This window comes from Odocoileus virginianus, chromosome 1 (genome assembly GCF_023699985.2).
Source record: "Odocoileus virginianus isolate 20LAN1187 ecotype Illinois chromosome 1, Ovbor_1.2, whole genome shotgun sequence".
NCBI lineage: Eukaryota > Metazoa > Chordata > Mammalia > Artiodactyla > Cervidae > Odocoileus > Odocoileus virginianus.
This window is the reverse complement of record NC_069674.1, coordinates 66,424,653-66,444,037: the sequence shown is the minus strand read 5'-3', so window position 1 is coordinate 66,444,037 and position 19,385 is coordinate 66,424,653. Positions and strand designations below refer to the sequence as shown.

At 39.8% G+C, this 19,385-nt stretch overlaps 1 protein-coding gene across 1 annotated transcript in view; it reads right to left on the bottom strand.

The window, feature by feature from the left end:
* Positions 1 to 3,579: 3,579 nt before the first annotated feature.
* Positions 3,580 to 19,385, bottom strand: part of LAMB1 (laminin subunit beta 1) — a 75,870-nt gene continuing 60,064 nt past the window's right edge. The window contains exons 25-34 of the mRNA XM_070469062.1: positions 17,980 to 18,349; positions 15,073 to 15,257; positions 13,928 to 14,169; positions 11,542 to 11,745; positions 10,842 to 10,986; positions 8,917 to 9,124; positions 8,559 to 8,700; positions 6,069 to 6,245; positions 4,050 to 4,209; positions 3,580 to 3,883 (exon numbers count right to left, since the gene is read on the bottom strand). Coding sequence (XP_070325163.1) covers positions 3,747 to 3,883; positions 4,050 to 4,209; positions 6,069 to 6,245; positions 8,559 to 8,700; positions 8,917 to 9,124; positions 10,842 to 10,986; positions 11,542 to 11,745; positions 13,928 to 14,169; positions 15,073 to 15,257; positions 17,980 to 18,349 — 1,970 coding nt within the window. The 3' untranslated portion in view covers positions 3,580 to 3,746. The remainder of the gene's footprint in view (positions 3,884 to 4,049; positions 4,210 to 6,068; positions 6,246 to 8,558; positions 8,701 to 8,916; positions 9,125 to 10,841; positions 10,987 to 11,541; positions 11,746 to 13,927; positions 14,170 to 15,072; positions 15,258 to 17,979; positions 18,350 to 19,385) is intronic.

Below are 19,385 nucleotides of genomic sequence, written 5' to 3'. Positions count from 1 at the left end.
TGGCAGCTCTCTGGTTTTTAAAAATTTTATTGGAGTATAGTTGATTTACAGTTTGTATTAATTTCTTCTGTACAGCAAAGTGACTCAGTTATACCTGTATATATTTTCCATTATGACTTGTCAGGATCGTGAGTATAGTTCCCTGTGCTATACAGTTGGACCTTGTTTATCCATCCCATATATAATAGTTTGCCTTTGCTAATCTCAAATTCCCATTCCTTTCCTCCCTATGCCCCCTCTGCTGTGGCAACCATGTCTCTTCTTTATCTCTGTTTCATATATATGCTGATTTGTATCCTATTTTAGATTCCACATATAAGTGGTGGTGGTGGTTGAGCTGCTAAGTTGTGTCTGACTCTTTGCTGTACCATACTTTGCAGCACCCCAGGCTCCTCTGTCTTCCAGTCTCTTGGGAGTTTGCTCAAATTCATGTCCAGTGGGTCATCTATGGGCTATCTATATCATCTTCTGTAAACATCTCATCCTATGTAAATGATAATCATATGGTGTTTGTTTCTCTTTCTAACTTCACTTGGTATGATAATCTCTAGATCCATATTACTGCAAATGGCATTATTTCATTTTAGCCATTTTATTTCTGTGTATGGTGTGAGGATGTGTGCTAAATTCATTGATTTATATGTGGCTGTCCCAACACCACTTGCTGAAGAGACTGTCTTTTTCTCACTGTATATTCTTGCCTCCTTTGTCGAAAGTTGGTGGTAGGTGTGTATGTGTATTTCTGGATTCTATTCTGTTCCATTGATCCATATGTCTTTGGACCAATACCATACCTTTTTGACTACTATAGTAGTGTCTTTGTAGCATTGTCTGAAGTCTGGGAGGATTATAACTCCAGATTTTTTTCTTTTTCCTCAGGATTGCTTTGGCAATTCTGGGTCTTTTTGATTACATATAAATTTTAGGATTTGTTCTAGTTCTGTGAAAAATGTCATGGGTAACTTCATAGTTCAGTTCAGTCGCTCAGTTGTGTCCGACTCTTTGCAACCCCATGGACTGCAGCAAGCCAGGCCCCCCTGTCCATCACCAACTCCCAGATTTTACTCAGACTCATGTCCATTGAGTTGGTGATGCCATCCAACCATCTCATCCTCTGCTGTCCCCTTCTCCCGCCTTCAGTCTTTCCCAGCATCTGGGTCTTTTCAAATAAGTCAGTTCTTCGCATTAGGTGGCCAAAGTATTGGAGTTACAGCATCAGTCCTTCCAATGAATATTCAGGACTGATTTCCTTTAGGATGGACTGGTTGGATCTCCTTGCAATCCAAGGGACTCTCAAGAGTCTTCTCCAACACCACAGTTCAAAAGCATCAATTCTTTGGCACTCTTACAGTACAACTCTCACATCCATACATGACTACTGGAAAAACCATAGCTTTGACTAGATGGACCTTTGTTGGCAAAGTAATGTCTCTGACTTTTAATATGCTGTCTAGGTTGGTCATAACTTTTCTTCCAAGGAGCAAGCGTCTTTTCATTTCATGGTTGCAGTCAACATCTGCAGTGATTTGGAGCCCCCCCAAAGTAAAATCTGTCACTGTTTCCACTGTTTCCCCATCTATTTGCCATGAAGTGATGGGACCGGATGCCATGGTCTTATTTTTCTGCATGTTAAGTTCTAAGCCAACTTTTTCACTCTCCTCTTTCACTTTCAAGAGGCTCTTTAGTTCTTCACTTTCTGCCATAACGGTGGTATCATCTGCGTATCTGAGGTTATTGATATTTCTCCCGGCAATCTTGATTCCAGCTTGTGCTTCCTCCAGCCCAGCATTTCTCATGATGTACTCTGCATATAGGTTAAATAAGCAGGGTGACAGTATACAGCCTTGATATACTCCTTTCCTGATTTTGAACCAGTCTGTTGTTCCATGTCCAGTTCTAACTGTTGCTTCTTGAACCTGCATGCAGATTTCTCAGGAGGCAGGTCAGGTGCTCTGGGATTCCCATCTCTTGAAGAATCTTCCACAGTTTGTTGTGATAGACACAGTCAGAGGCTTGGGTGTAGTCAATAAAGCAGAAGTAGTTTTTCTGAAACTCTTGCTTTTTCTGTGATCCAGTGGATGTTGCAATTTGATCTTTGGTTTCTCTGTCTTTTCTAAATCCAGCTTGAACATCTGGGAGCTCATGGTTCATGTACTGTTGAAGCCTGGCTTGGAGAATTTTAAGCATTACTTTGCTAGCGTGTGAGATGAATACAATTGTGCAGTAGTTTGATCATTTGTTGACATTGCCTTTCTTTGGGATTGGAATGAAAACAACTTTTCTAGTCTTGTGGCCACTGCTGAGTTTTCTAGATTTCCTGGCATATTGGGTGCAGCACTTTCACAGCATCATCTTTTAAGATTTGAAATAGCTCAACTGGAATTCCATCACCTCCACTAGCTTTGTTCATAGTGATGTTTCCTAAGGCCCACTTGACTTCGCATTCCAGGATGTCTGGCTCTAGGCGAGTGATCACACCATTGTGATTTTCTGGGTCATGAAGATCTTTTTTGTATAGTTCTTCTGTGTGTTCCTGCCACCTCTTCTTAATGTCTTCTGCTTCTGTTAGGTCCATACCATTTATGTCCTTTATTGTGCCCATCTTTGCATGAAATGTTCCCTTGGTATCTCTAATTTTCTTGAAGAGATCTCTAGTCTTTCCCATTCCATTGTTTTCTTCTGTTTCTTTGCATTGATCACTGAGGAAGGCTTTCTTATCTCTCCTTGCTATTCTTTGGAAATCTTGATAGAGATCACATTAAATCTGAAATTGCTTTGGAGAGTATTGCCATTTTAACATTAATTCTCCCAATCCAAGAGCTTGGGATATTTTTCCTTTTCTTTGAATCATCTTTAATTTCCTTTATTAATATTTCATAGTTCTCACCATGTAAATTTGTGGTATTAGTAGTGATTTCTTTATATTATCTCCTTCCTTCTGCTTACTAGATTTTGTTTGTTATTTTTCTAATTCTTTTAGGTTGTGGGTTATGAAAGAACCCACAACAAGATTTTTCTTGTTTCTTAAAGAAGGCCTGTATCACTAAGAACTTCTAGAACTGCTTTTATTGCATCCCATAGATTTTATGTTTTTTGTTTTTTTAATTGTCATTTGTCTCAGGGTAGTTTTAAATTTCCTTTCGGGTTTCCTCTTTGACCTATTGATTTTTTAGTAGCATGTTGTTTAGTCTGCATGCAATTTTTTTTAATTGATGCTTTTTCTGTGCTTGATTTCCAGTTTCATGCCTTTCTAGTTTCAACACTTCCCTAAAAGTTGCTGCTTTTTTGTTCTCTTTTCTAGAGTAAGGAATACTTACAGTAGATTTGGATCAACTGAGCAGCCACTGAAATGGTGAAGGTAGCTCAGGGTACTTCCTTCTTGGGAGGTGATTTTGGGGGTGGATTTGTGGAGGATATTGACCCAAACAGAGGAGTGATACTGGCCTATAGACATAACAGAAATTAGCATCTCCATGGAGACGGTCAGTGAGCTTATAAGTGCATCTTTACAGCGAAAATAGCCTTCTTTGTTAAAGGAATTCATGAATACTAAATCAGGAAAAATATACTCAATATATATTTATATAAAAGCTTTGTACTTTATTTAAGTCCATACAAAATGTGGCGATTAAAAACATTAAATAGGTTGAGTTTTATTTTGAAGATCATTAAGTCAGTTTTTAAAAGGTAATGATTTTGCTTTGGTCACCTCTGCCATCTTTTTACTTACAGCTCCCCCTCCTTTGTTACAAGCAGGTACTATAGACAGCAACTTTCTGGCTTATATCCTTTAGGAGTGAACGAACTTCTCCTTCCAGTCTTACTAATTCTTGAGCTTTATCTTCTAAATATTTTTGATTGTCCTCATATTTTCTTTCTAAATCTGCAGGAGATAAAAATAAAAGGTCTGAGCAGTTATACTATGATGATCTCAAAACCAAAGATGGATCATTCATTTTATTATAAGGCTCTAAGTGCTTGAGACAGGTGAATGGTACTTTACCTTTTAAATAAACTCTAAGAAAATAACAAGTTAAAAAAAAATCTACCTTTCAGGAGTTGCAGTTTGCTGTTTGCTTGAGCCAAAAGTGTTTTTGCTTCATTTTGTAGCATTTCTGCTTTCCTTCTGGCATCTGCTGACTCTTCGGTTTTCTTGGCAATTAAATTTTCTACTTTCTTGTACTTTTCATCAAGTTCATTGTCCAGAGTCTGCAGTTCCACATTTTGGTAGAAAAAGGTAATAATGTTAGTGTCAGTAATATAATTGTGGCAATCTTAGATCATGTAGATGCTAACTTGCACAGCTAGCATTCTGAATTAAAGGCCATCACCACAGGTACTCGGGTTTCAAGCTACACAATAGTAAGTAACTGAAAACATTAACTTGAAATGGTATAGTTAGATATAACACTGGCATAACTTTTTTATTTTTATTTTATATATTTTTCAGTTGTTATTGGAGTATAGTTGCTTTACAGTGTAGTTTTTGCTGTACACCAGTGGATGCCCTGTGTGTGTGTATCCCCTGGTTTTGGGGTTCTTTTCCACTTAGGTCATCACAGAGCACTGAGTAGAGAGTCCCCTTGGCTAACAGCAGGTTCTCATTACTTGCCTGTTTTATACACAGGGTCAGTAGTATATATATGTCACGTCAATCCCAATCTCCCAAGTCATCTCACCCCCAACTCCCCGCTCCCCCTTGGTATCCATACGTTTGTTCTCTGCATCTGTGTCTCTCTGCTTTGTAAATAAGATTGTCTATGTCCATTTTTTCAGATTCCACATCTACCTGTTAATGTACAACGTTTTATTTTTTTTCTCTTTCTCTATATTAGTCTCTGGGTCCGTCCATATCTCCACAAATGACCGAGTTTTGTTCCTGACATGATTTTTTAAAATGAAAAGATGTCAAAGACATGGTGGAGTTGCTGTAGGTCCCTGGGGGACTGGTTGTTTCTTTGGAGGTGTTGTAGGAGAAATTCATGGAAGGAGAGTTAGAGAAATAGATTTTCTCAAAGGTAGGTGTGCCAAGATCCAAATATTTAGACATCAGAAAACAGTGGGAGGAATGTTAACTAATTTAGGGTTGATAGTGACTTGATACCAGGAAACCAGAGGGAAAAGGCAGATTTAACAAAAAGGGCAAGATTTTAGTTATTATTTTTAGGAACACTGTTCAAACAGTAGCTATTTATAGAAGAATTTCATTGTCAAGGTTTTACTGTTTATTTGTAATCAAGTTTAATATTTATGCAGAGTGTCCTGTAAGATGACTACTTAGCTGATTTATGTTCTTAGACCTGCAGGAAACTAGCCCAAATGTAAAAGATGTGACAGTGAACTTACTGTTCTCTTTCCCAAACTCAAGGTATAGGGAAGTTACCTGTATGTAATGCCTAAATACTACAGTAGCGTCTATGAAAAGTCTTGATTTCATTCAGTTTATATAGCCTCCTACACTATATTCATTTAAGAGTTTCAACACTCCCCTGAAAAGTTTAAAAAGGTTTCTTTAGTGATAAATATTTACTAACACAAATATAAAAATTAAATGTGTTTCAGTGATAACTTGGCTTCTAGTGAAAAATTGGGGCTTGAGACTTTTTTCTCTGCAAAATATAGTACCTTCCAGTGAGAAGGAAGAGGTGGTTAATTCCAAATGAACACAGAAGAGGTGAGATAAGGTTCTCTACTAGCTGTTGTCTGTTAGGGATTCTCTAAGCATTTTCTACCCTGCTTTTAAAGATTTCTCAAATAGCTAGCCAGGTAATTTACTGTTTGCCATAAAGCTCTTCTAATTGAAATACAAGTTCAATATGCTTGTTAAATTAATTTCATTTTTCTAAACCCTTATCCAAGTTTGGATTTGAGGGCCTACATCTCATGTATGGATATTTTCACATCCACTCCCATTCTTTTCCATCTTTGTCTCTAAAGACTGCTGTTTCAAAAAGGTCACCCAAGATGTGTCTGATGAATAACCATGTGCAGTCCATTCCGGGGAAGGCCTGGAGGAGAGCAGTTGCTCCCTTGCCCACACGGCTGCGCAGTAACAAAGCCTTACTTACCTTCTTAACATCTTCTGCACTTTGCTTCACAGTGTACACTACTTTCTCAATATATTCTGCCTCCCCAGAATTCTGGGCAGCTTTCCGCTTAAGTTCTTCCACATTCCTCTCTAGCTCGCTGATGCGCTGGGAGGCATTGAACAGAGTTTCCTCAGAAGCTGCTGTTTCAGACTCTATCTGAAAGTATATAATGGATTATATTCAGCAGGCCATTAATTCAAGAAGTGGTAGCAAGTGCTGTGAATTCGAGTGTAGAGAAAGATTTAAAAGGCTGCTGTGCCATTGCTCTAGAACAACAGAAGTAATGACTAAAAGTTTCAAGAAAGCTGACATAAAGTGCCCAACTTCAAAATAGTCTCTGCTATATCTATTTTATTCTTTCAGTACTTCTGACAGTCTAGGCTGAAATTTATGTAAATTTTTTCTTACTGAACCACTCCCAGGCAGTTTGATGTGTCAGGAAAGCATTTTAAGGACACCTGCAAACTCTGGCTAACCAGTGTTCACAAGGAAGCTGATGTGAACAAAGGGGTAGCCACATAACTTTCTAAATCAGTGTGGGTGGGGAAACCGTAACTTCCAGTCAACTGTAAATGGTAAGTTCTAGTAGCGGAGATTAAAGCACTTTGGGAGCCACCTGCAAAGTTAATTTGAGTGTTTTCAGCTAATTAATGAAGACCTGGAAAGCAGGAATGGTAAAACTATGAAAAGTTACTATGGGATTGTGACGTGGCATAGATCTGGGAAAGTTACAACTGGAAGCTGTAAGTACTCAAGAATTATTTAGGGAAAAAGTATCTAATCTGGGCAATTGGGGAGGGCCCATGTTTGATCTCTTCTCAAAGTATAATCAATAAACACTGATTTTTTTTTTTTTAAAGCTAGCCAAAGTACGCCTGACCCATGACAGAAGAACCAGTTTCACTGAGCACCTAGTTTTTCTTAAAAATGATCTTCAAGGATGGTTCTATTCTGTAGAATAACTCTGAAGAATAATGTCATAACTAATGGATCAGTATATACATATGCTCAAAGTTGTAACTATTTCAAACCAAATGATTCTTGATCTGAGAGTTTACCCATTAGTTAGGGAGTAGTTATTCTTAGAAGATAACCCTTAGAGTAAGTAAGTGAATAGTTTGTCTCAAGCTTTTATTAGTATGGTTTAGGGGTTCTCTTTCTTACTGTTTACCTGAAACACTTCCTACCCTCAAAGGTTTCATCTTTAAATAAATTGCATCATCAAGCCAAATATCTCACCTACAATTTGATTAATAGTTTCCATTTTGCTTTTCAAAATAGTCATTTTTAAAGTCACTTAAAGTTCATTTACATGTTAACAGCATACTGACAAGATTGAAAAAACCTAGAGATAAAGCAAAGGGTTAGAACATAGTCTAGTGGGAAAATATAATTTTTCTAAACTTGATTAAGTAGCCCGAAGAAAGGGCCTTATATATACTCAAAACTTAAAGTGGCTGAGGAACTGTCTGGCTTCATTTAACTGACAGTAATGGAATAGAGGAAGATGGGCTTATATTAACTAATGGTAGGGAAAGTAGATTCAAAAACCATCTCCCAGGTTGTTGTCTTGAGAAGGGAGGTTGGCAGCAAGTAAGCATCTAATTTCAGAGTTTTAAGTTTTCAAACTAGAGCACTAAATCCATGTGAATAATTCTTTTTTAGTGAGTGTCTTTAATATTTGGTAGGCCCTAAGGGTATTTTGCATGTAAGTTTCCCATGCATTCTGCATAAACAGATTGTCTATTTGTAAGAGCTCTATTGTTTAGTTGCTCAGTCATGTCTGATTCATTTGCAGCCCCATGGACTGTAGCCCGCCAGGCTCTTCTGTCCATGGGAGTTTCTAGGCAAGAATACTGGAGTGGGTTGCCATTTCAATCTCCAGAGGATCTTCCTGACCCAGGAATCGAATCCATGTTTCCTGCATTGGTAGGTGGATTCTTCACCAGAGAGCCATCTGGGAAGTAAGAGCTCTATCAGGTTCATCTAAAATTAGGTGTTAGAAGCAGATATTTTGGCTTTCCAGTGGTTTTCAAAACTAGAGTTTTTGTGAATGATCACCTCATAAATCTAGTCTTAACTATGTAGTTGTTTTGGAGCTGCAAAAGCTTGCTCTGCCCATCCTGTCTCTCCATCTGGAGATGTTCTAAAACTGAATACTAATTAATAATATGTTTCATACTAAATAGAATCTTATTCCTTGAAGGAACTGGAAACTCTTATTATCTTTCTTAAGGCTTTTTGTGGGGATGCAAATGAAAGGGGGTTTAATGCTTGTTTTCAGGCTCCTTTTTTCCCCTAGAAAACAAGACTTTTAGCATCTGTGCTGAGTAGTTCCTATTTATTAAAGGACTCCTTTGATGTTCAGCTGTAAGACTTTTCATAGGTAACTGTCAGATGTGCTTCTTTTCTGACAAGTGTATGTGTCAGTGTGTTTTCTCCCATACACAACAGTGACTGCAGTCTCACCGAGGTGAGCAGGTTCTGGGTTCCCTGGATGTCTTCGTCTGCTTGTTTAATTGCCTTCTCTGCTGCAACCTGGGCCTTTTCTGCTTCTTCCAGGGCTTCCCTTACCATGTCTGCAGTGACTTTAACATCTGTTGCACTTTTGCTGAGTAAAAAGAACAAGGTGATATATTATTGATGCATGTGAACAAGAAAAAAGTACTTGGTCTTCTTTTTAAAGACCAGCTTTGCTGAAGTGATGCAGAGAGACTCCCACCGGTCACTCAGTGAGAAATGTCACTGATGAAAGAAAAGACTTTACTCCATGCTAGATACACAAAATGAGCTCCGCTAACTGGCATATAATACTGTGTTCAGATACCTGGCTTTTTGAGCTTCTTCTAACAACATCTCAGCTCTGGCAATGTCAGCTGCACTTTGCTGTAGAATAACCTCTACTTGAGAAAGGCTTTCAACTCGTTCACGGATATCTTCTGTCAAGTTCTGTAACTGCTGTGGAGTGCTAGGCATTTCCATCTTCAAGACTTCGTTAGCAACTGCTTCGATGCTGTCTAAATCAGCACTATCTTCTGTTAAAAGTAAAAAGCAAAGATGGTTCACTCTTTCAACCATATTGGTCATCTACTACTGTGTGTTCAGCCTGGTGGGGTTATACCAAGTACTTCCTATTTAAGGGTTTTAACTTGAGTTGGGGAGATAAGACCTACACAGAGGAAAAGTAATGTAGACAATGCATACTACTGGAGTTGGTGACAAGCTGGGGTTGTCAGGGAAGACTCTGGAGGGTGTTGAAGGATGAGGGGTTTGAGAGAAGAAAGAACATCTCTAGATGGAGAGACAGGATGCGCAGAGCATGTTATGTGGAAGTTGAGTGAAGTGAACGGTTCAGGTTGTAGAAAACTCTACAGGCAAAGGTAAAAAGCTGGAACTTGATCCCAAAAGGCAATGAAAACTTTCAGTTGAAAGACTACTGCTGTAAATGCAGATAGAAGTGTTGAAATCACTAATAAATTATCTGGATTCAGGAAATTAGAGAATCCAGTCAGAGAAGCAAGAGTCAGTACAGTTGTCTTCAAGGAGTTTCAAATGTCAAGTGTGAAAAGAGATGAAAAAATACCAGAGTTTAAATTCTAATTATGTAATTGATTTTTAAGCTTTTTTTTAAAAACTGAAAGAATATTAAAATTATAAAGCCCAGGGAAGTACATGATTGAATGATGACCATCACAGAATATTCCATAAGATATTCTTAGCAAATACTGTTGGCTCCTTACTTACTAAGGTATTCTCCCTTTTTCCTTACTAACAGAATACTGATTTTGTTCAGGTACCACCCCGTAAATTAAGGTAAGCTTATCAGCTCAGAGTTAAATACTGATTAGCCTGCCAATTACAGTAATCCCATTACTGTATGGAATTACTGTATCAGTGACATCTATACATGGTACTCATTTCTGGCCAATGAGATTTATGGAAATGACTTTTCAAAGACTTCTGGGAAAGATTTCCTCTATTTAAAAATTACACAATAAAGAAATAGGTGGTCTGTTTTTCCATTAGCTATTATTGTGTCTTTGTGGAGCTTTGGCAGCCACCTTGTAACAAGGAGGAACGAGGCTAAGAAGAGTTGATAACGCTTAATTAAAATGACAGAGCAGAAAGATGAGAAATGCATGGATTCCAGAATCATGGAGCTGCTACTGAACTTATGTATTATAAAAGACCTCTGTTTTGATTACATCCATTTCAGTTGAGAGTTTTAACTTGCGACCACAACCATCTTCACTGATGGAACTCAAACTGTGACCAGCAACATTTATAAGCTGGACCACAAATCCTGGAGATTTCTATTTCTGTACAGAATGCTTAAGGTATAGAGCTATCTAACCATAAATAAAATATCCTGAAAACAATAGGATTACAAAGCTTTGGGGACAATGCCAAAAAAATCCTTATAGTTAAGGTTCAAACCTTAACACAAGTTCCAAATGCAAATCTCATAGTACATGTTTGACTTCTTGACTTACTACTTGGGTATCACATCAAGTATGTCTTATATCTGCATAAATTAGAGATTATTTACATACAGGTACATAAATGTTAAGAAATGAAAATATTTCTTAATATGGAAATACTTTAAAATTTGGAAGTATTTTATTCCCTGCAAGAAGTTGATTCTATAAAAACTGCAGATTTGAATTATGGCCTCTCCAACACTCTTAGAAAGTTGTTTTATATTCCTAGATAGGAAGAAATGTCTAAAAGTAAAATGAAAAAATTTCTTACGGGTCAAAAAGTTCCTGATTTGCTTGATCAGATTTCTCAGATCCTCATTGCTCCTGTCCACTTTTTCTTTGGTAGCATTGGTTTTCAACAGAACATCTTGAGCATTCTGTTTTGCTTCATCAGCCCTCAGTTTTGCTTCAGAGACCTACATATGGGGAATAAAATACTCATGGAACAATGTCACTCAGACGAGAATACTACAAATGGTCCAGAAAATGATGATGAAAAACTAAGTATTTGGAATCATGGATTTTAGAAACGTCTCCCATTCAACTATACTACTTTGTAGACAAAGTAATCAGTATATTAATTCCTATACAGTGGTCTTACATAGCTAGGGCTAGCATATACAGTTTTTTTCCCCAGTTTTTTGACCTTTTAAGATGTTCTTTAGTCTTTTTCTCAGGTACCAACATACATACTTTCGTTAACATGAAGTTAATACTTCATGTCACTTCAGAAGAATAAAGGCTCAATTGAAATAAAAGCTGGATGTATTCATAACCCTGGACCCATGGTTATTAACATGGATATTTCAAATTATCATAATGAGAATTCTTAGCCCACCTATGAATAAAACCTCATCTCCCTGATCTCACAACTTTTGCCTTTTCTTATTAGTCAACATTTGAGATTGATTTCTCCTTTTCAGGTCCTCCATAACTGAAAGCAAACAAAAATAGGCCATCCACTGAATTACCATCTTGGAGAGCTGTTCCACCTCAGCCAGGGCACTCAGGACATCTCGGTCAAAGTCCATGGCTTTCTGCCAGGCGCTGTGTGCAACGGTGAGCAGCCCACCACAGCCAGGCCCGCCACACTTCTTTTCTCCTTCGTCGGTTCTGCAGTTTGGGCCGCCACATTCAGACTCGGAACAGGAGGCCCCCGGAGGCGTTCCACACGTCTGCAGCAAAGCCAAGACACAAGTACAGGATGCAGAGTGAGTCCGAGGTCACCAGCAGCTGTGCAGGGCCTGGGTGGCCCAAGAGAGTGTGTAGGTGGTCCTCGGCGAGGGTGCTTGGGCAAGTGTTTCAGGATAGAGAGGAGCAAACAGCTTAGGGATGAGCCAGCTTGCTTCTTCCAAGGAAACAGTGACTCAACTCTGCATCAGTGCTGTCCGGATCATCTGCCCTAATACCACACTTAGGGGCTTTGCTCCATCAAGCTGAAGTCTGCTGATATGAAAGCCAAAGAATCCATCCCCTTTCTCCTAAATGGCTGAATTTACCAAAAGAAGAAAATAGTATCGAGAACCTTCTTTAGACCTAGCAGCCTGTTAACTGTTCTGGTAAAAAGGGTGATATAAAAGACCCATAATCAGGCCTTTCAGTAACTTTATGTCTAGTTAGAAAGATAACTCTAGGGAAAACAGCCAAAAATAGGTCAGATCAAGTAAGAAGGAAAGCAGATGGAGATTACTGAGGATTGTAGCTGGGGAAGGAGAGTGGGTTGGTGGGATTTTTAGCAGGAGAAGTGGGGAACATTCCACATGGGAGAGGAAGAGAAAAAATAAAAGTGGGTATAACTTTTCCAAATAACCCCCAAAGCCCCTGCCAGACTCCTCGTTTCTCACATGCCAGAAACTTCCAAAGTCTTGGTTGTAGAATATATATGGCAAATTGATAAATTACAGGTTTGCTATATGACAGAAAAGGCTGAGCAGGAAGACAAACTGTCTTTAGAGCTATTTTATGGAAAAGGCTCATGTTAAAAAGAGGGGAAAGCTATACTACAGTGAAAATAGTTAACAGAATACTCCCAAACAAAGCAAGTACTTCTTTTAAGAAGTAAAAGAGTAGTTTTTTCAAAATATATTCTACTCTCTAACTAAATAGTTCTGTGATAATTATCCTATTATCTCAAAATAATACTCTCATGTATCTGGTTTATAGCACATAAAAATTTTCAGTAAATAAAGTTTATTCTGCATGCTATACAAGAACACAAGCCTTAATCAAGAAGGCTTAAGACCTCAGGGATACCTTCTAAAAACATTCTAACACCCTAGAAGATCTGTTTTATTTCATCAGCCTGGCAGGCCTGGAAAAAAACATCATCAGTCTAACTAAATATACACAAAGACAGAACCGAAGGTCCTTGAAAAACACAAAGGAACAAAAATCTTTGTACACAAAAAGTGGTGGTGTAGAACCTAAAAAGGGAGTTTCCACAAGATTATTAACAAGCACATACAATGAGATGGGGAAGAAGGTGGCACGTTTCTTGGCCACTCATCTGATGGAAAGCAGGCACAGGGCAGGGCTCCCGTTCTTAATAGCCGGAGGAACCTGCCCGCAGGCCACCTATTCCCAAGATGCCCCTGCTGCAAAGCAGACATCCTCTAGCATCCTCAGCTGCTTTTCGTTTTCGTTTGGAGAAATTTGTGATGACTAGTTAGAAAAACTAAACAACGTCCTATATAAACAGCACCCTGCAGCTTCTCTCAGATGAGTATTCTTCTATGAAAAATAATAAGGGAACAAGAGGAAGAAAAACAGTTTGGATTTTTTTTTTGGCTTTCTGCCTGATTTCCATTAAACTCACTACTCAGTTTCATTTGACTCCAGAGTTATTTTTTAAAAGCTTCTGGGAAATAAATTTACTTTCTAGGCTGGTCTCAGGTTAATCCTAACTAGGTAAAGTTACTAGGACAAAGGAACATTTTAATTAATACCTATCTATGAAAAAAAAAAAAAAAGGGAGCTAAAGAGTTTTTTAAGGAAGTGTCTTCAAGAATTATTCTGAATTGCTTCACTGGGATGCAGTTTGCACTTCAAGTCAGAACAAAGTTAAAAAAAAAAAATGTCCACAGTATAAAAAGAATCCCATTTAGATAAGAAGTGAGTCAATTCAGCAGCATGGGAGAGTAGTCCTGATTCTTTGGTTGTATCCCAGAGAAACTGCTGCAAGAGGAAGGTGGAAACTCACATGCTGCTGGTTTTAATCTGGCTTGGTCACGGATACCCCAGACTGAGACCGGTTTCCCTCCTGCTGACTCATCTGCAGGGTGGACAGCGTTAGAGACAAAACAGGGCATTTTTTCTCTTGTAGCATGGCAGCCTGCGGGCCAAACTCTCAGACCTTACCATTTTGGCGGCAGCTGAAAGGTCAAGACTCTGTAGTTTGCCTGCCAGCTCATCCAGAAGTCGGGCCTGCTCCTCCTGTTTCTCTCTGAACTGCGACTCTTGCTCCAACATCAAATCTTCCACCCTCTCTCTAGTGAGGGCCGACTGCTCCACCGTGCCGTTGGCATTTGTGGTGGAAGCATTCACATGTTCCTCGGCCTCTAGAGACATCTGGAAATACTTGGTAATGCTGTCCAAGGCGCCTAGAGCATGAGATCAAATTGCCCACAGTTAATCCCCTTGTACCCAATCTCCCTAAATTGACCATATGGTTTTGTTTTAAAATTCAAATTCAAAGCTTAAAGAAATACAACTTTCTTCTCATGATCAATGAATATACTTTGTTCCATTGGCACCTAACTGTGGCTCTGGAGGATGCCAAACATCAGGATTAAAAAATTAAGTCAATCATGAAGATTTTGATCCTACACAGGCAAGCATCCAGTTCTTTATAAATAGCTGGTATGAGGCAACTTGTAGATTACATGTCCAGATGAGTTTTCCCTTTTCTCATTTAACTATTTATATCCACTCAAATGGCTAATGTTTATACATAAAACAGCCTGACATGTTTTGGCTTTAAGGAACTAGCTTAAAAAAAAAAAAAAGCAATCATGCATAAAACAGGATGCATAGAGTGATCTGACATATTTTTACTTTCTTTTGCTTTGGGGGGAGAGGGTCCTATATAATATGGCCTATGATATCAATAAGTGGCTTGCAAATGTGAATTCCTGGTCACGTAACATTCTTGAATATAAAACAATTTGCAGAAGTATCAATTTGATTTCTTAACTTTTTATAAGAGCCCCTTTTCAAGTCATACCAAGGAGGTAAACCACTAAATGGAAAAAAAAAAATCAGGAAATCGATGTCATTCTAACACAAAGACCACTGCCCACTCCATGCAATCCCTTCTGTGCCCCACATCCCACATTGATAAAATGAAGACTTTAATCCTCTTTTGTGCCAGAGACTCAATGAGGAAAAGCTTTAAAATTATTACAAACCACTTACTTTTCTTCTGAAAGTGCTCCATTAAAAGATTAGACAGATAGTAAAATCCATTGTCCAGGATTAAGTATTTGCATTAAAAAAATGCTCACCCCGAATATCTGAATTTTTGATAAATTCCAACTGTTCAGCAAGCTCTTTCACTGTGTTATCTAGACTTTCTGCTTCTGCCTGTAAAGCATCTAATTGTCTGGCTGTGATGTTATTTTGCATAGCTGTGTCAGACAGATCCACTTCTACTCGTGCCATCTTTTCTGTGACATCTTTAGTTAGTTTCCTGTGAAGAGAAGGGTAAATGAACTTAAGGGCAAGAAACTGAAGGGAAAACGTGAAGTCTCATTTTTACATTTTTCACTAATACTGTATCCATTACTCTGTAATTTCAAACCGATTCAGTAGTTTGTAACAGTTCATCTTCAAGTACTGGCTTTAATCTCATCCTTAAGAAATTATGTTAAAGCTAATGATTTTTCTTTCTTCAATGCTTTGAAGGAAAACACAGTAGTTCCACTCAGCTATGTTGTGACAGATGGGCTGTTTGAGGGATCCTGAATATCTGATGTAACATGAGAACATTTCCAGAGCATGCGTCCCACTCTGTAACTCTGTAAGTAGCTGCAAGCCCATACAATTCCACAAACTCAAAAGACATAAGTGACTCTCGTGTAGAATTATGGCTCCCAGCCACTTGCCAAAAATACTCCTATCTGAACCTCAGGGATCTCCTTCAAGATGAGACATGAAGAAAGAAAGCCCCATGGCCACCAGGAAGACAGTGGAAACAAGGCAAAGAAGCTTTTCATACACACCCCCCTCCAGACAAAGTCCCATCAAAGGAGCCACCTTCCACCAACACAGCAACCCTTTCATTTTTCCTGAGAAAGAAAGCCGCATCACTGAGGATGGAATATGATAACCATTTAGTTTGCACAATATTTCATTTGGAATGCAAACCCAGCTGCCTTTGTTCTGCATCTTCCTGTCTCCAAAGCTGTACTTCAGGCATCTCTTCGTAAATTACTCGCATATACAGGGTGCATGTGTGTGCATATCACAGAGAAAGCACAAATCAAGGCCTCTGCTCTGGGTATCACCTAATGGACTGTAATTGTCTTCTCAGGGATATAATCATAGAAAAAACTGGGAAAATGTAGAGATGCTGAAAGGTTGGCAGCGATTCGAAAAATGATATTTAAGGCTGAGATAATACCATGACCCAACTCAAAAGAAAAGTGCTTAAAAGGATTTGTGGGTTAAATTTCATTTTGTAAACCCGAGGGCTTTTTTTCCTAACCTGAGTCTAGTTTCTTTTTTTCCAGTGCTTTGCTTTTATTAATCTGCTGATGCCCGGAAGGCTTTTACTTCTCCTTGGGTCTTGTACAATGTTATAATTAAAAAAAAAAAAAATCAAGCCTTACATTGTAGATTTTTAAATAATGCCACTCGGGATCCTAAAACATGCATCCTTGGATACTGTGTTGAAAAGGATTAATGAAATCAGTTTTCCTGAGATGAGTACCACCTGTGTGATTTGGATGAAGGGTGAAGGTAGAGGCAGAGCTGCGGAGGAATGCAGTCGTTCTTCTGGCAGGCTCCCGAAGGATACCAGAGCTGTCTGTTCTCCCTTGAGGTGCGTGACACCAAGGCCAAGAAATCAGTTCTTAAGTGGGGCTGCGCTCAGACCAGGGCCTTTTAAGGCTTGTTATCGCTAAATGTAAGAAGGCTGAGCTGTACTGTGGTCTTTTTTTAATGAGGTAAAATTCCTCATTAAATGCATTATCACCTCACATCAGACATCTCCTAACACCCTGATCAACCACATGATCTTGGGCACAAGATCTGAGGCTTGCAGTCAAGGGACCAGTTACTTTAAATCTAGAAGTTGTAGGAAGGACCTCCTACAAGGCATTTTAGCTAATGTCAGCTGTTAGCTTCCTGCTTCTCATACACAGTGTGGAGGTGAATGAAAAGTCCATCTGACTTTTTAGAGATGCTGATTAAAGTCCCATCACACAAAAATGCTCCTGTAGTTCTGGCATGATGTACTATTGCCTGAATGTAAAGGATTTAACCATGAAACAACCCCCTTGCTCCTGCCAAATGGGAAGTCTATAATAAAAACCCATAGCATTTGGAGAAGCACAAATGCTCCATATCCTTTCCTGTTTTGTCCTTTAGCCTCGATGTTTTTTGCTGTTTTGCGGGTCCTTCTGGCAAAGGCAGTTGGAATGTTTGAGAACATGAAAGATAACTGGGAGAAATGGGAGAAAAATCATCTCATTTCATAAAAGTTCAGCATCACTCAGCTCAATTCTCTCTGCTTTCACTGGCAAAATACACACTCTCCAATCAGAGATATGATTACCCAGAGAAGGACTAAGAGGAATTTTCATCATAGGGAATCCGTTAATGAATGAAGCACAGCTCTAGTGGACCAACAGCTGAGCAGTACAAATAACCTAGAAATACGAGTCTTACTTGTGGTAATGGAATTTCCCTGGAAGTAGCAAAACATGACAACAACTTATATTTATAATGTTTTCTGCAATTACATTACCATGTCATAGATCAATCCTTTTGTTACTCTGTAAGAGAAAACTAAAGAGTATCCTCCCCTCTGCCGCAGGCGAGAAGGGAGGCTTGGAAGTGTGTGAGTCATTTTAGTTCACAAGCCTAGCAAGTAACCCAGCTGTGACTCTTATGGATCCTTTGTCTCTGCATCCAGAGACATTCTATTGCCCAAGAGTTGCTGTTTGCAGAGCAAAGTGCTGAATCTAACGTGCACACATTCTGCACTGCAGTCCCTGCAACTCTGGGCCCACTGATGCGCCGGCATCCACTTGCCCCCGAGCCCAGAGCAGTGACTGCCAGAAAATGAATGCCCAACATCTATTTTCACTCACAGCACTGACCACCCCTCCTGATGGAAGCACTGCGCTGTTGATGCATCAAGTTGAAACAACACCGTGAGCTGTTACTCTGGCTTATCAACTACTTACTCTGCTTCCTCAAAGAGATTCCCAATGTTCTTCAGTGGTTCGGCAGCTGGGCTGTGGGCCAGGATGTCTCTGATCTCGTTGACTTTTTTCTCCACTGAGTCCACAGTCTCCCGGTAAGGCCCAATCACACCACTGATCTTCAAGGCCTTGGCTTTCTCCAGGAACTTCTGGGTCCTGTTGGTCAACTCAGCGATGATCACGTCCCAGAGAGCAAAGCACTGGTGGCAGGGTGCGCAGTCGGGGAAGACACCCGAGTAGCCCCGGGTGCACCTGTCACAGCGTGGACCCTCCACACCCTCCACACACACACACTGGCCAGTGGACTGGTCACACTGCGGTGTCTCGATGCCCCTGGGGTCGCAGTCACAGGCTAGAAGGGAGACAGCAATGCTGGCTGAGCCACTAGATCCCAAACAGCCACTAGGCAGTTAGAACCCTCAGCCACTGTTACAGCAGGAAGGTCTGTAAACGGCCAGTTCACCAATGACCCCCACAGAGGCTGCAGCCGGTCCCCCACAACACGCAGTGCCTCAACCCTGGCTCACCGCTGCTTAACAATCTTAGTATAAATGTTTCTTTAAGTGAACACCATTGTGCATCATTGTGCCTGCCTCTGTACAAATGGTTGACATGCATCATCTCACCTAATCCTCACAATAATCCTATGGGATCCAAGTGTTACAATCATCAGTTTTATAGATGTGAAAACGTGACTGCCAAGTCTTGCAACAAGGAAGCGGCCAAGCCAGGAGTCTAACTCAGCACTCTGCAGCTCCAGAGTCTGTGCTTTTAAGCTCTGTCTTGCCTCTGCTCCCCCTTTTTTGACCTGTCTGTAGATCCTGTCAGGACAGGACCGGGTCTGTTAGGTGACACCCCGAAGATGTGAGGCCTCTGGCCTAAGATAGAGCAGTAATCAGCAAGCAACATACCAACATCCCTCTATCTGGTCACAGAACAGTGAATGGTTGATGAAATGCAATAAGGTTGATAAAGAGAAAACTAAATGAGAAAGAAGTCTCAGGAATTTTAAGTGTCTGGTTAAAAGGCTTTCAATTAAGTATCATCTAACTTGTGGGTGCCTGCCATTGTGATAACCACCCCCAGCACTAAGAGCACAGGCCCGTAAAACTTCTGAAGTGCAAAGGCCTTGGGAGTCATGTAGTCCCAACCTCACTGGTCCAGTAGGGTTGGCATCTGAGGCAGAACCAAATGGCACAAGAGGGAATCTGTGTTCTTGGTCAGTGGACTGTGGCTGAGATTACTTACCGCGATGCCTGTGCCATTGAACCCTGGCTCAGAGTCCCAAAGCTCGGGTGACTAACTTGGTTTTCTATCAACACTTGATATGTGTGTTTGTTTAGTGTTTGAATAACAAAAGGCCTGCAGGTGGCGCTAGGGGTAAAGAA